At 43.5% G+C, this 17,007-nt stretch overlaps 1 protein-coding gene across 2 annotated transcripts in view; it reads right to left on the reverse strand.

Annotated features, from left to right (window-relative positions):
• Positions 1 to 17,007, reverse strand: part of HK1 (hexokinase 1) — a 76,982-nt gene that overhangs the window by 33,425 nt on the left and 26,550 nt on the right. For both annotated transcript variants that reach the window (XM_057531351.1, XM_057531350.1), the window contains exons 3-4: positions 12,558 to 12,706; positions 1,003 to 1,122 (exon numbers count right to left, since the gene is read on the reverse strand). In XM_057531351.1, coding sequence (XP_057387334.1) covers positions 1,003 to 1,122; positions 12,558 to 12,706 — 269 coding nt within the window. The remainder of the gene's footprint in view (positions 1 to 1,002; positions 1,123 to 12,557; positions 12,707 to 17,007) is intronic.

The raw sequence follows: 17,007 nt of genomic DNA on the forward strand, positions 1-17,007 counted from the left end.
GTTTTCTTCCCTTCAACCCTCAGGCCTCCAAAACCCTCAGAGAACATGGTATTGTGGAAAGAACGTGGGTTGGAAATCAGGAGATTGATCCTATTCCCACCACTTCTGCCCATTTCCTTGTGGGCAGTTTCCCCAACTCCTCTGAGGCCCACTCTGCTCATCTGTGGAAAAAGGCAGCTGGTCTAGATTTGGACAACCTTGAAGGTCCCGGGCAGCCTTGAGGAGTGGGCACAGGCCTCCGGATGGGTAATTAGAGCCTGTGATCCACTGGCTTCCTGGCAGGAAGCATGCCCAGTTTAGGAAGCCCTCTCCGGATGGGAATCAAGGCTGGCAGGTGGGGGACACACTTTTGGCTCCTTCTCTGCCAGGCACATCTGCCCTGCCCTGCGGGGCTTTTGTGCCCCTGAGGACGTTCCCTCTCCACTTCTGCAATGCCTCCTTCCCTGAAAGACTGCACCTCTGGGGGGCAGGCCATGTCTGCGTGCAGCTCTTTCCCAGGGCCTAGCCCAGCCCACACAGGGATGGCACTCAGGCCACAGCCACTGATGAACAAGCATACAGCCACCACTGTTGCTTCATTCCCAGGCCATCTCCCACCTCTCCTTGTGGGAGGAGGGGTGTCTCACCCTGTCTCTGCCCAGGGAGTGTGGCTATCGAGCCTCAGTTCTCAAAAGCAAGGGAAACTCATACCAACAACAGGCCTTGTGAAAGGTCACTAAACCTACTTTGTTTTCCTTCACTTGCTTGAGTTTAAGAAATGGTCCTCTCTACCTAATGGCCACAAATACCATGATTCGTCTCCAAAAATACATATATAATTAAAGCAATTAGAAAATAAACATGATTATCATGACCTTACATTAATTTCTACAAATATTTCTTAAAAATACAAGATACACAAGCCATCCTGTAAGCAAAAGGGAAAAGTAGTCAAGGGAAAGGGTTCATTAGCGTTTCCCCTATGGGGCTTCTGTGGAACACTATGATCCCAGAATGTCTTACCTCGTCTATTTTGGATTGCCGACAAGGGAAAGAAAACGTGAATCCGACAGGTAATTTCTTGTCCTTGATTTTTTTTTTCTCCATGAAGTCTCCCAGGCACTCAGCGACATGATCAAAAAGCTGGAGGAAGCACAAGAGAGCAGTCAGGAGGGAGGAAGGGGACTTAGCATTTCAGGAAAAATGTGAACAATTCTCTGCCCCACACAGAAAGGAGCACGGCTACCCCAGCTGCCCATACCCAAGGCACCCAGTGGCCCTGCATGAAAGGCCATGCTGGGGACTTCCACTGCAGGGGGCGCAGGTTCAATCCCTGGTGGGGGAGCTAAGATCCTGCATGCCTCACGGCACAGCCAAAGTAAAAAGAAAAGCCATGCTGTGTGTGACTGGCAAAGAAGAGTCCCTTGAAAAGAGCCTGCTTCATGGGCCACCACGGCTTAGGAAGCCTTTTAAAGGCTTCCCACAGAACTGGCCTCTCAGTGGTCACTAAGATGTATTATCTGGGTACTGAGGAAATGTAAAAATAAGAGAAAATCAGCTCATCCTCCATAACACACAGGCCATAGATCACCAGCAGCCACCCAGGTGGAGTGGTCATTTGGCCCCTTCTCTGTATCTCTATCTCCATCTTTATCTCCCTCGCTCTGTCAATTCCAGAAGCTCCGCGTAATACATATATATTCCTAGCCTCTAGCCCACTTGCGTGATTTCAGAATCTTCAGGTTAACAAATTTTTACTTTTTACTCAAGTATAAATGCATGCAAAAAAGTGCAGACATCCTAAGTATAGGGTTCACTGGATTCTCACAAGCTGCACCCACCTGTGTCACCAGCACCCAGATCGAGAAACACAATGTTATCAGCACCCAGACACCCACCTCGTGCAGCCACTGCTGCTGCCACCCAACCCCACAAGGGCAATCGGCAGCCACTCTGACTTCCGCCACCCTCGATTAGTTTTGCCTGGTTGTCTACTACGTATAAATGGAACAACAGTGTGCACTCGTTGGTGTCTGCCTTCTTTTCCTCTACACTATGTGTGTGTCATCCATGTTGTGTGTCTCTGTAGATTGTTGATTCTCACTGCCGCACAGTATTCTATGGTGTGACTATACCACAATTTATTTAGTGGATTGCAGTTTAAGTTTGCCAGCTCCACAACATGTGGCCGGGATATGTATACGTATCTTAGACTCCACTAGGAAGAACCCAGAACGCTGTTTCCCTAGCCTCTGCGTGAATACTGTCAATGACGGGACACTCACCACCTCTAAGGCAACCTTTGGATCTCTCCAATACCTCCCCTCTTCTCTAAAATGTATCCAGAACTGAATATAATATTTTATATGTGTTCTGACCAAGAGGAAAGCTTAGTTGAACTAAGAACCTCCCTTTCCCTTGGCTCTATACCTCTATTAATGTAACCAAAGCATATATATGCTCTTTCGGCAACCATATGCCACAGACCAGGTAACCTCTCTGGTTTTTTTCACATGGCTGTCATCTAACACAGACCACTAGACCTCCCTTGTATATGGGATTGACACAGCTAATGGAGCTCCTCAAAGCCCAGAGAAGGCAGTGTTGGCAGAGCCAAACCACAGGGTCACAGGAAGCAACCCCAGCCCATGTTCCCAGACAAGGTCATCTGCCTGAAGGCTTTATTTGCAGGGTATCCTTCTTTTCCCCCCATATTAAACTTATAGTTTTATTCAGGCTCGATTTTAACAAAAGTGTCAGGGAGAGAGCCCACAGTAAAGAGTGAAGCCCATGGGGGTAGGGCCCTCCCAGATGCCTGAGGAGGGGGCAGGTCCCCTCCCCTCTCCCTCTCTTCCCTCCGCATCTAAAGGGATTTGGGGAGAAACACAGGGGAGGGGGCTGGTCCCCAGTCTGTGCAGGTATGTTTTGGATAAAGGGCTATGGAGGAATAAGGGACCAGCCCAGGGAGGAGCGGGGGAAGGGCACAAGGACCACCTGCCAGAATCCACAGCTTTCTGATTCCAGCCTGAATTCAAAAACAAAACAAAACTAGACCACAAGCAGCACCCACTCCCTCTCCTCGACCAGGGCTGTAGTTCGAGGGGAGAAGAGGAGGCCTCTTCACCGAGGTCGTGGTTCACTCACTCCTGGCCAATCTGCCGGGGCCCCCTGACAGACTGAGGGGGTAGAGGAAACCGAAACAAAACGTCAGATAAATTGTATAGGAGGAGTCCAGCCAAGGGCCAGGCCAGAGCGGGGCCAGGCTGGGGGACGGGGGCCTCTGCGGGCTGGGGGATCACTGCCGCCCTCACAGCCACTGTGCAGGGTCTCCTTGAGAGACCTAGCCCCATCTTTCCCCAGGTGTCCTTGACCCAGCTCTACAGTCTGACTTTCCTGCCAAGGTAAATGAAAAATTGTCAGTTTTGACTTGGGAGTCTCTGTCCCTGAGTCACTATTACTCAGGTCATGGCTACAGCGGCGACTGACTAAGGAGACCCATGACCACCTTCCCCGGAGAAGCCCAGCTAAACTTCCTGCGACCTACATTTCTGAGCAATATAAACCCATTACTAAGCCCGTCAGCTCGCCCCACGTCATCTGCACTCAGAAACTCCAGGCTCCCAGGCCCTCAAGAGAGCTGGCTGGGTGGAAGGAAGGAAGGCAGGCTGTGGGCAGGAAGAGGGAGGGAGAGCTCAGCCGCAGAAGTGGATTCACAGGGCTGGGGCGCTGGAAGCAGCCCCCCGCCCCCATTCAAGCCAAACACACCCACCCCTTAGTGCTCTGCTAAGAAGGAAATGTCCCCAACCCAGGGGCGTTCCCCTAGGCTAACCCACGTCTGTGACCAGCCAGAAAGGGAAGTTACCCAGCCTCTCGGCACGCAAAATTTTAGTGTTTTAGGGCTGTGTACCAGATGAAGGAACAAGAAAAAACCCCAGAAAAACAACTAAATGAAGTGGAGATAGGCAACCTTCCAGAAAAAGAATTCAGAATAATGATAATGAAGATGATCCAGGACCTCGGAATAAGAATGGAGGCAAAGATTGAGAAGATGCAAGAAATGATTAACAAAGACCTAGAAGAATTAAAGAACAAACAAACAGAGATGACCAATACAATAACTGAAATGAAAACTACACTAGAAGGAATCAATAGCAGAATAACTGAGGCAGAAGAACGGATAAGTGACCTGCAAGACAGAATGGTGGAATTCACTGCTGCGGAAGAAACTAAAGAAAAAAGAATGAAAAGAAATGAAGACAGCCTAAGAGACCTCTGGGACAACATTAAACGCAACAACATTCGCATTATAGGGGTCCCAGAAGGAGAAGAGAGAGAGAAAGGACCAGAGAAAATATTTGAAGAGATTATAGTCGAAAACTTCCCTAACATGGGAAAGGAAATAGCCACCCAAGTCCAGGAAGCACAGAGAGTCCCATACAGAATAAACCCAAGGAGAAACACGCCGAGACACATAGTAATCAAAGTGGCAAAAATTAAAGACAAAGAAAAATTACTGAAAGCAGCAAGGGAAAAACGACAAATAACATACAAGGGAACTCCCATAAGGTTAACAGCTGATTTCTCAGCAGAAACTCTGCAAGCCAGAAGGGAGTGGCATGATATACTTAAAGTGATGAAAGGGAAGAACCTACAACCAAGATTACTCTACCCAGCAAGGATCTCATTTAGATTTGATGGAGAAATCAAAACCTTTACAGACAAGCAAAAGCTAAGAGAATTCAGCACCACCAAACCAGCGCTACAACAAATGCTAAAGGAACTTCTCTAAGTGGGAAACACAAGAGAAGAAAAGGACCTACAAAAACAAACCCAAAACAATTAAGAAAATGGTCATAGGAACATACATATCGATAATTACCTTAAACGTGAATGGATTAAATGCCCCAACCAAAAGACATAGACTGGCTGAATGGATACAAAAACAAGACCCATATATATGCTGTCTACAAGAGACCCACTTCAGACCTAGGGACACATACAGACTGAAAGTGAGGGGATGGAAAAAGATATTCCATGCAAATGGAAATCAAAAGAAAGCTGGAGTAGCTATACTCATATCAGATAAAATAGACTTTAAAATAAAGAATGTTACAAGAGACAAGGAAGGACACTACATAATGATCCAGGGATCAATCCAAGAAGAAGATATAACAATTATAAATATATATGCACCCAACATAGGAGCACCTCAATACATAAGGCAACTGCTAACAGCTATAAAAGAGGAAATCGACAGTAACACAATAATAGTGGGGGACTTTAACACCTCACTTACACCAATGGACAGATCATCCAAAATGAAAATAAATAAGGAAACACAAGCTTTAAATGACACAATAGACCAGATAGATTTAATTGATATATATAGGACATTCCATCCAAAAACGGCAGATTACACGTTCTTCTCAAGTGCGCACGGAACATTCTCCAGGATAGATCACATCTTGGGTCACAAATCAAGCCTCAGTAAATTTAAGAAAATTGAAATCATATCAAGCATCTTTTCGGACCACAACGCTATTAGAAATGAATTACAGGGAAAAAAACGTAAAAAAGACAAACACATGGAGGCTAAACAATACGTTACTAAATAACCAAGAGATCACTGAAGAAATCAAACAGGAAATAAAAAAATACCTAGAGACAAATGACAATGAAAACACGACGACCCAAAACCTATGGGATGCAGCAAAAGCAGTTCTAAGAGGGAAGTTTATAGCTATACAAGCCTACCTAAAGAAACAAGAAAAATCTCAAGTAAACAATCTAACCTTACACCTAAAGAAACTAGAGAAAGAAGAACAAACAAAACCCAAAGTTAGCAGAAGGAAAGAAATCATAAAGATCAGAGCAGAAATAAATGAAATAGAAACAAAGAAAACAATAGCAAAGATCAATAAAACTAAAAGTTGGTTCTTTGAGAAGATAAACAAAATTGATAAGCCATTAGCCAGACTCATCAAGAAAAAGAGGGAGAGGACTCAAATCAATAAAATCAGAAATGAAAACGGAGAAGTTACAACAGACACCGCAGAAATACAAAACATCCTAAGAGACTACTACAAGCAACTTTATGCCAATAAAATGGACAACCTGGAAGAAATGGACAAATTCTTAGAAAGGTATAACCTTCCAAGACTGAATCAGGAAGAAACAGAAAATATGAACAGACCAATCACAAGTAATGAAATTGAAACTGTGATTAAAAATCTTCCAACAAACAAAAGTCCAGGACCAGATGGCTTCACAGGTGAATTCTATCAAACATTTAGAGAAGAGCTAACACCCATCCTTCTCAAACTCTTCCAAAAAATTGCAGAGGAAGGAACTCTCCCAAACTCATTCTATGAGGCCACCATCACCCTGATACCAAAACCAGACAAAGACACTACAAAAAAAGAAAATTACAGACCAATATCACTGATGAATATAGATGCAAAAATCCTCAACAAAATACTAGCAAACAGAATCCAACAACACATTAAAAGGATCATACACCACGATCAAGTGGGATTTATCCCAGGGATGCAAGGATTCTTCAATATACGCAAATCAATCAATGTGATACACCATATTAACAAACTGAAGAATAAAAACCATATGATCATCTCAATAGATGCAGAAAAAGCTTTTGACAAAATTCAACACCCATTTCTGATAAAAACTCTCCAGAAAGTGGGCATAGAGGGAACCTACCTCAACATAATAAAGGCCATATATGACAAACCCACAGCAAACATCATTCTCAATGGTGAAAAACTGAAAGCATTTCCTCTAAGATCAGGAACGAGACAAGGATGTCCACTCTCACCACTATTATTCAACATAGTTCTGGAAGTCCTAGCCACGGCAATCAGAGAAGAAAAAGAAATTAAAGGAATACAAATTGGAAAAGAAGAAGTAAAACTGTCACTGTTTGCGGATGACATGATACTATACATAGAGAATCCTAAAACTGCCACCAGAAAACTGCTAGAGCTAATTAATGAATATGGTAAAGTTGCAGGTTACAAAATGAATGCACAGAAATCTCTTGCATTCCTATACACTAATGATGAAAAATCTGAAAGAGAAATTATGGAAACACTCCCATTTACCATTGCAACAAAAAGAATAAAATACCTAGGAATAAACCTACCTAGGGAGACAAAAGACCTGTATGCAGAAAACTATAAGACACTGATGAAAGAAATTAAAGATGATACCAACAGATGGAGAGATATACCATGTTCTTGGATTGGAAGAATCAACATGGTGAAAATGAGTATACTACCCAAAGCAATCTACAGATTCAATGCAATCCCTATCAAATTACCAATGGCATTTTTTACGGAGCTAGAACAAATCATCTTAAAATTTGTATGGAGACACAAAAGACCCCGAATAGCCAAAGCAGTCTTGAGGCAAAAAAATGGAGCTGGAGGAATCAGACTCCCTGACTTCAGACTATACTACAAAGCTACAGTAATCAAGACAATATGGTACTGGCACAAAAACAGAAACGTAGATCAATGGAATAAGATAGAAAGCCCAGAGATTAACCCACGCACCTATGGTCAACTAATCTATGACAAAGGAGGCAAAGATATACAATGGAGAAAAGACAGTCTCTTCAATAAGTGGTGCTGGGAAAACTGGACAGCTACATGTAAAAGAATGAAATTAGAATACTCCCTAACACCATACACAAAAATAAACTCAAAATGGATTAGAGACCTAAATATAAGACTGGACACTATAAAACTCTTAGAGGAAAACATAGGAAGAACACTCTTTGACATAAATCACAGCAAGATCTTTTTTGATCCACCTCCTAGAGTAATGGAAATAAAAACAAAAATAAACAAATGGGACCTAATGAAACTTCAAAGCTTTTGCACAGCAAAGGAAACCATAAACAAGACGAAAAGACAACCCTCAGAATGGGAGAAAATATTTGCAAATGAATCAACGGACAAAGGATTAATCTCCAAAATATATAAACAGCTCATTCAGCTCAATATCAAAGAAACAAACACCCCAATCCAAAAATGGGCAGAAGACCTAAATAGACATTTCTCCAAAGAAGACATACAGACGGCCACGAAGCACATGAAAAGATGCTCAACATCACTAATTATTAGAGAAATGCAAATCAAAACTACAATGAGGTATCACCTCACTCCTGTTAGAATGGGCATCATCAGAAAATCTACAAACAACAAATGCTGGAGAGGGTGTGGAGAAAAGGGAACCCTCTTGCACTGTTGGTGGGAATGTAAATTGATACAGCCACTATGGAGAACAATATGGAGGTTCCTTAAAAAACTAAAAATAGAATTACCATATGACCCAGCAATCCCACTACTGGGCATATACCCAGAGAAAACCGTAATTCAAAAAGACACATGCACCCGAATGTTCATTGCAGCACTATTTACAATAGCCAGGTCATGGAAGCAACCTAAATGCCCATCAACAGACGAATGGATAAAGAAGTTGTGGTACATATATACAATGGAATATTACTCAGCCATAAAAAGGAACGAAATTGAGTCATTTGTTGAGACGTGGATGGATCTAGAGACTGTCATACAGAGTGAAGTAAGTCAGAAAGAGAATAACAAATATCGTATATTAATGCATGTATGTGGAACCTAGAAAAATGGTACAGATGAGCCAGTTTGCAGGGCAGAAGTTGAGACACAGATGTAGAGAATGGACATATGGACACCAAGGGGGGAAAACTGCGGTGAGGTGGGGATGGTGGTGTGCTGAATTGGGCGATTGGGATTGACATGTATACACTGATGTGTATAAAACTGATGCCTAATAAGAACCTGCAGTATAAAAAAACAAACAAAACAACTAATACTAAACTTTCATTGGGTTATTTGTATGGAAATATGTTAATATAAATGTTTCAGACATTACATGAAATTTCTAAAAATCTTATATTTGTATTTGTATGGAAATATGTATGGAAATATGTTAATATAAATGTTTCAGACATTACATGAAATTTCTAAAAATCTTATATTTGTATTTGTATGGAAATATGTATGGAAATATGTTAATATAAATGTTTCAGACATTACAGGAAACTTCTAAAAATCTTATATGTTCTGGTATAATGTTATAAGTAATAATCCTAGTTATTACTTTAAAATGTATATCTCAGAAATAACTAATTTTCTTGTCAACTGCATTATTATGAACTTTCATCAAATCTTTAACCGTGGTCATTTTTAAGTCTTTTGTCATTTACAGACAGTTCTGGGTGTACTCTGATGATTTTGCAAATATGTTCCTATAAAAGGGTTTCATCTTCAAGAAATTCATGGAAAAGACTCTGACAAGTACAGGTTTCTGGTAACTGACTGTACTGCTGAACTGAATGAATAAGCATTTTCAGAACTCTAATGAAAAACTGATGAACTCATAAAAGTGCTAACAAAAGATCAAGATGAAAAAAAATAATTAATTACATGGGACTGAGTGAACTGATGAGGATGAGTATAATTTTTGTGACTTTCTGTCTGAATTAAAAAAAAAAAAATCCCACAAGGACTCAGAGGCAAAGAATATACAAATCAATTTTCACTGCAAAGTAAAGGAGCTGTTACAGTGGAGGATTACTGGACTGAATGTCAATATTATGACATAGTATGAGTGTGTTTCATGTTTGGTAATTGCAATGATTGTTGCTTTTGTTGTGGTCATCCATGTAAAAAAAAAAAAACAAACAAACAAAAAAAAAACATTTTTTTTTCTTTCCTGACAACATGTACATTTATATAATTTAAATAAATTTAAATTATTTATTTAGTATTCAAAATTCCAAAAACTAAATAAGTGATGTTTTAAGAAGGTTGCATTTATGCTTCTGAAATTATTAAAGCTTAAAATTGCACTGAAACTTTCGAGATACCTTGTGTGTCTGTGTGTGTGTGTGTCTGCGTCTGTGTGTGTGTATGTGCTTATGTAGGGAAAGAGAGAAAGAAGGATAAAGCAAATAGTTAATTGGGAAATCTGGATAAAGGGTATAAAAAGCTCTTTGTGCTTATCTTAAAGCTTTTCTGTAAGTTTCAAATTATTTTGAATAAAAGGTTTAAAAATCTAGCAAAAATTCCTGTACATTACAGAAGATGAGATCACAACCCCAAGAATTCAGCACAATTCACAGTCTATAAGTATGAGTTGCTTCATGGGCAAAATGGGGCCCTTGGTTTACTAGAATATTCAATAGGTCGATAAGAGATCTCAGAAAAATGGACCACTAATACTTATTGCTAACCTCACACCAAACTTCTGGACAAGAGGTTACGGTTTCACCCCTATTTTTCTACTGCTAACCTTTTCCCTCAATCACTTGGACCTTCCTCCTTACCCACAGCCCTCACATTTCCACACCATCAAACATTTTCCATAAAAATATAAATTAATTTTTTAATTAATTTAAAACAAAGACAAAACCTAGCCTATGAGTGTCCCATGTTGCTAAAACTGTAACATCTGGAGCCAGACTGCCTGGGTTCAAATCCCAGCTCTATCGCTTATGTGCTGTGTGACCCAAGGGGCTGGTTACTTAACATCTAAGCCTCAATTTTCTCATCTGTGAAATGGGAATAATAATAATACCCACCCCATAGGGTTGTTGTGATGATTAAATGAGTTAATCCAAATAAAGTGCTTAGATCAGTGACATACATAACAAGCTCTATGTAAGTTTTTGCTATGACAATATAACATTATCGTTATCATCATCATCATCACCATCTTTTCTCTGCAGACTGCTTGAAAGGGACAGAGGAAGAAACAGCAGGAAACAAAGTGATCCCAGGGCTGGGAAGATGGGGACAGAGGCTGGAAGAGTCAAGGTCCCAGAGGCAGCAATAAGAAGAAAGTCACGGGACTTCCCTGGGGGTCCAGTGGTTAGGACTCCGCGCTTCCACTGCAGGGGGTGTGGGTTCGATCCCTGGTTGGGGAACTAAAATCCCACATGCCCCAACGCGGCCAAAAAAAAAAAAAAGAAGAAGAAAGTCACTGTGGAAGTGACGCAGGAAGTGTGCACCTGAGGTGGGAGGCATCCCTTAATTTATAAACCCTGCTCCTAAAAGGTCAGGCCAAAGCACACAGGAATGTCTGCAGCACAGGGTGTGAGTCCCAATGGAGAAGCAAGAGGCAGAGGTGGCTCGACCCAAAGACCATGGGGAACAGAGTGACAGGTCAGTACTTTTGGCAAATGGAGAGAGCAGGATGCCAACCAGAGGCTGCTGGCCACCTGCATAAAGGAACAACGCAGCAACCACCGGGCAGGACGAGGAGACCTACTTGCTGGCAGCCTTCATGCACACACTGGATGAATGAGCCAGTCTCTGAAGCCCAGTGATGGAGGGATAGGCAGGGCGACCTCCCGGCAGGGCCATCAGATGAGTGATGCACTCTTTCAGCAGCTGACTGAAAAGTGGCCCATCTGTCCTAGGGACAGTGTCCCCTTCAATGCTCACTGTGACATGGTCTGAAAAGCTCTGAACCCAACCCCCCGAAAGTAGGTTAAAGGCCGGGATTAGCCCTTTTCTCTCGTAGAAGGAAAAGGCAGAGAGCTTGCATCAGGTCCCACCCATGTTAATTTAGGAACAAAGTGGAGCCAAGAGAAGGCTCTGGGTCTCATCTCAAAGTCCAGCCCAGAACCAATAAGTTTTCTGGAGAACTTAGTCATGAACCTTGCCGTGAACACACCCTCCCTAAAGCAAATATTTGGCAAGCTCTGAATAATACATATCCTGACAAAGGCCATGACTCAGGAGCTTCGAATGGGAGTGGCCAGAACACCTACAGGAGAGGGTGAGGAGTAGAACAGGACCCGGAAATGACTGAAAACCTGACCGGGGGCTGCCCACACCCTGATCACAGGGTCCGCAGTGAGCCTTCGGCCCATCACCCACCACGACCAGATGGGGAAGCAGGGAGGGTGGACAGGCCCTTCTGAGCATGCCCACAGCCTTGACCAGCAAAGGAAGGCAGCCCTTCCGTTGGCAGGGGTTACGAGTGTGAGAGGAAGGGATGGTGACTTTCCAGGCAAGGCCTTGCCCTCGGTGCTTTCTGGGCCAAGGACTTGTAGAAGACTATTAAATCGGGTAGCCAGGAGCCCTTTATAATAGCCCTCGGGCTATGAGCTCAGATTCCTGCTGCCCCACAAGGTGACAGTCATAACCTATGAGGCCTGGGTCTTTGGTGAACTGGGTGAGGACAACAATGGCTTGGAAGAAGGGTTTTCACCCAAGGGCTCTGCTACCCCTCTGCTGGGGAACCAACCCCAGGATCCTTAGGGAATCGATGCATTTACCTGCTGGGCCTCCTCTTTGCACCCCTTACCTGTGAGTCCCAGAAGCCCCCTCCCATCCACCAGTTTACGCACATGGTGGGGTCTCTTCAGGCAGTCACACTCTTCCACCCAAGAGTCCTCCACTCGTGCCTATGATGGACTCCCAGTGCTTTGGGGTCTGGTTCCTGGAGGTACCCTGGGGCCTGATGCTTGGGCCACAGGGGCTGATCGGAAGGGAGCAGGGACCCACCTGGCTTCCACTGCCGTGCATGATGTTCTCTGGGGTGTCGTAAACCTCGGACTCCATATGAACAGTCTGTTTTTGCTCATGATTCACTTGCACCCGCAGAATTCGAAAGGAAGACCCGCCAAGATCCAGGGCAATGAAATCTCCCTTTTCTGTTTAGGGAGACAACAGTATCACATCAGATTCAAGTGCTCCGGGAAAGTCTCATGCTCTGCCCGCTTCTCAACAGGGTCTGGCCCCACCGCGCTGTGCTTTCGGCCAGAAGCAGGAGTCATTCAGACCCCATCGGACCACTGCCCCGCCTGGAAAAGTGGGCAAGAGAAACCCCCTCCCAGCCGGGCGTCCCTAGATAGACAGCTTCAGTCCTGCGCACTCCCGACTATAGGAGAATGGAAGTATGGACTTAAGTACCAAGCCCTACCCATCTTTCTCTAATTTCTTACCCTTTTTCACAAATGGCTATGTTATCCATAAAGACAAAAACAGCATTTCAAGTCAGAGAAAACCCTACATCTGAGGTCCATTCCATGCCTTGGGTTCCTTCCCCATCAGCTCAGACACCAATTCCCGCTAGTCCAGAGCTCCACTGATTCCCCGGGGGATTTTTTTATTTTAATTGTGGTAAAATATACATAACATAAAATTTTCCACTGCAACCATTTCTAAGTGTACAGTTCACTGACACTAAATACATTCACAATGTTGTACAACCATCACCACCATTCCCAAAATTTCTCATCATCCTAAACAGAACCTCTATAACCATTAAGCATTAACTCCCCATTTCCCCTGTCCCTAGTCCCAGGCAACCACGATTCTACTTTCTATCTCTATGAATTTGCCTATTCTAGATATTTCATGTAAGCGGAATCATGCAGTATTTGTCCCTTTGTGTCTGGCTTATTTCACCTTGCATAGTCTCAAAGATTCATCCATGTTATAGCCTGTATCAGTAGTTCACTCCTTTTTGAGGCTGGATGATACTCCATTATGTGTATCCATTCATCTGTTGCTGGACACTTGTGTTTTTCCACCCGGGGGATTTTTTTTTTTCTTTAATATATTTATTTGTTTTATTTTTGGCTGCGTTGGATCTTCGTTGCTGTGCGCGGGCTTTCTCTAGTTGTGTCGAGCGGGGGCTACTCTTCGTTGTGGTGCGCAGGCTTCTCATTGCGGTGGTTTCTCTTGTTACGGAGCATGGGCTCTGGCACACGGGCTTCAGTAGTTGTGGCACATGGGCTCAGTAGTTGTGGCTCGTGGGCTCTAGAGCACAGGCTCAGTAGTTGTGGCGCACGTGCTTAGTTGCTCCACAGCATGTGGGATCTTCCAGGACCAGGGCTCGAACCCGTGTCCCCTGCATTGGCAGGCGGATTCTTAACCACTGCGCCACCAGGGAAGCCCGCGGGGGATGTTTTTTAACAGAAGTCTCTCTTGGTCAGATAGGAGTAAACTGGCTTGATATGGTTATATTCGTGAAGACCAATGTGTGCAGTGATTGGGGTGGACCTCAGTGGGACAGAGCAAGATGACGGGACCGTATGCCAAGACCATGATACAGCACCAATGGAGGAGGCCATGATGGGCAAGATTCCAAACCATTAAGCCACTATCTAATATTCTTTACCCTAGTTATCCTCACTCATTCTCCTCCAAAATCAATTAAAATCTGTTAATTTTACTTCTGATGTTACATTCTCACTGTCTCACTATCTTTTCATTTTCTTGATGGTGACTTTTGAAGCATAAAAGGTTTTAATTTTGATGAAGTGCAATTTATTTACTTTTTTCTTCTGTTGTTAGTGCTTTTGGTGTTATTTCTAAAAATCCATTGCCAAATCCAAGGTCACAAAGATTCGCACCTATGTTTCCTTCTAAGAGTTTTATAGTTTTAGGTCATACATTTAGGTATTTGATCCATTTTGAGTTAATTTTTGTATATGATATGAGGTAGAGGTCCAACTTCATTCTTTTGCATGTGGATATCCACTGTCAAATTCCAGCACCATTTGTTGAAAAGACTACTCTTTCCCTCATTGGCACCCTTGTCAAAAATCAAGTGACTAGGGCTTCCTTGGTGGCGCAGTGGTTGAGAATCTGCCTGCGAATGCAGAGGACACGGGTTCAAGCCCTGGTCTGGGAGGATCCCACATGCCGCGGAGTAACTAGGCCCATGAGCCACAATTGCTGAGCCTGCGCGTCTGGAGCCTGTGCTCTGCAACAAGAGAGGCCGCGATAGTGAGAGGCCCGCACACCGCGATGAAGAGTGGCCCCCACTTGCCGCAACTAGAGAAAGCCCTCGCACAGAAACGAAGACCCAACACAGCCATAAATAAATAAAATTAATTAATTAATTAAATTAAATTAAAAAAAAAAAACAAGGTGCTATAGAAGCACTTTAAAAAAAATCTTTAAGGAAAAAAAAAATCAAGTGACTATAAATGTATGGGTATTTCTGGACTCCCCATTCTTTTTTCTCCAGTTTTATTGAGATGTAATTGACATAGTGAACTCTCAGTTTTGATCCACTGATCTATATGTCTAACCTTATGCCCGTACCACACTGTCTTGACTACTACTGCTTTGAAATTTTGAAACTGGGAAGTGAAAGTCCTCCAACTTTGTTCCTCTTTTTCAAGATTGCTTTGGCTATCCTGGGTCCCTTGAGCTCTTTAATTTTTTTCTTAAGTAGTGGTTGGCTTTTTTAAAAAAACAGCTTTTCTTTTATAAAGCTGACGCCATCTTTGTATTTGATTCTACCAAGCTTTAAGCTCCGACACACTGCTCTATTTCTGGAACTTAGAATGGTTGTTTGGCATACAGTAAGAACACAACAAATACTTGAACTAATGAGGGTGGAAAGGAATCAATGAATGAACCAAAGTCTTCTCACACTGAATTTCTGTTCTTACCCTCTCAAGCTCCTTGAGGGAAGAACCACAACTTAGGATTCTTTTTTTTTTAATATACTTTTATTTATTTATTTATTTTTGGCTGTGTTGGGTCTTCGTTCCTGTGCGAGGGCTTTTCTCTAGCTGCGGCAAGCGGGGGCCACTCTTCATCGCAGTGCGCGGGCCTCTCACCATCGCGGCCTCTCTTGTTGTGGAGCACAGGCTCCAGACGCGCAGGCTCAGTAGTTGTGGCTCACGGGCCCAGTTGCTCCGCGGCATGTGGGATCTTCCCAGACCAGGGCTCGAACCCGTGTGCCCTGCGTTGGCAGGCAGATTCTCAACCACTGTGCCACCAGGGAAGCCCCCAACTTAGGATTCTTTACATCTGCCCTTGGCACCCAGGACAGCTCAATAAATACTTGGTAGCTGCTTGATCACAAGGGTTGGTGGCCCATTGGTTCATTCAAGGCAGCCTTGCTTGTTGTTCATAAAACAGGAAGCAGTTATACCGCTGGTTGGTTGGTATTTTTTTTTTTTAATAATAGCTTTATTGAGAAATAATTCACCTATCACATTTTAAAGTGTAGACTTTGGTGGGTTTTAGTATATTTACAGAGTTGCGCAACCATCACCACTATCTAATTATAGAAATTTTCCGTCATCCCCAAAAGAAACTCCGTACCCATTTGCAGTCACTCCCCGTTTCTTCCCAAACCCCCTCATCCACCAACAACCACTAATCCATTGTCTGTCTCTAGAGATTTCCCTATTTTGGACATTTCATATCAGTGGACTACAATATGTGGTCCCCTGTGGTTGGCTTCTTTCACCTACCATGATGTTTTCAAGGCTCACCTATGTTGTAGCACGTATCAGTACCTCATTCCTTTTTACGACTGAGTTATATTCCACTGTATAGATATACCACATGATGCCACTGTTTTGGGGGGGGGGGTTTTGGCCGCACCATGTGGCATGCAGAACCTTAGTTCCCCGACCAGGGATCAAACCTGTGCCCCCTGCAGTGGAAATGTGGAGTCCTAACCACTGGACCGCCAGGGAATTCCCCATGATGACATTGTTTTTAAATTGCTTCTATCGTGACTTCCCTGGTGGCGCAGTGGTTAAGAATCCGCCTGCCAATGCAGGGGACACGGGTTCAAGCCCTGGTCCAGGAAGATCCCACATGCCGCGGAGCAACTAAGCCCATGCGCCACAACTACTGAGCCTGCGCTCTAGAGCCTGTGAGCCACAACTGAAGCCCGCGCGCCTAGAGCCTGTGCTCTGCAACAAGAGAAGCCACTGCAATGAGAAGCCCGCGCACTGCAACAAAGAGTAGTCCCCGCTCGCTGCAACTAGAGAAAGCTGGCGAAGACCCAACACAGCCAAAAATAAATAAACAAGTTAATTAAAACAAACAAACAAACAAAAAAACTGCTTCTATGGTCCAAAGGAAAGAGACCAAGGGAGAATGCTGGGAAGCAGGTGTCATAGCTTTGTGGGAAATTCTGACCCTGATGTTACAGGTTGCTCAAATAAGTTTAGGGTTTTCTTTGGGCTCCCAT

The sequence above is a fragment of the Balaenoptera acutorostrata genome, chromosome 16 (genome assembly GCF_949987535.1).
Source record: "Balaenoptera acutorostrata chromosome 16, mBalAcu1.1, whole genome shotgun sequence".
Taxonomy (NCBI): Eukaryota; Metazoa; Chordata; class Mammalia; order Artiodactyla; family Balaenopteridae; genus Balaenoptera; species Balaenoptera acutorostrata.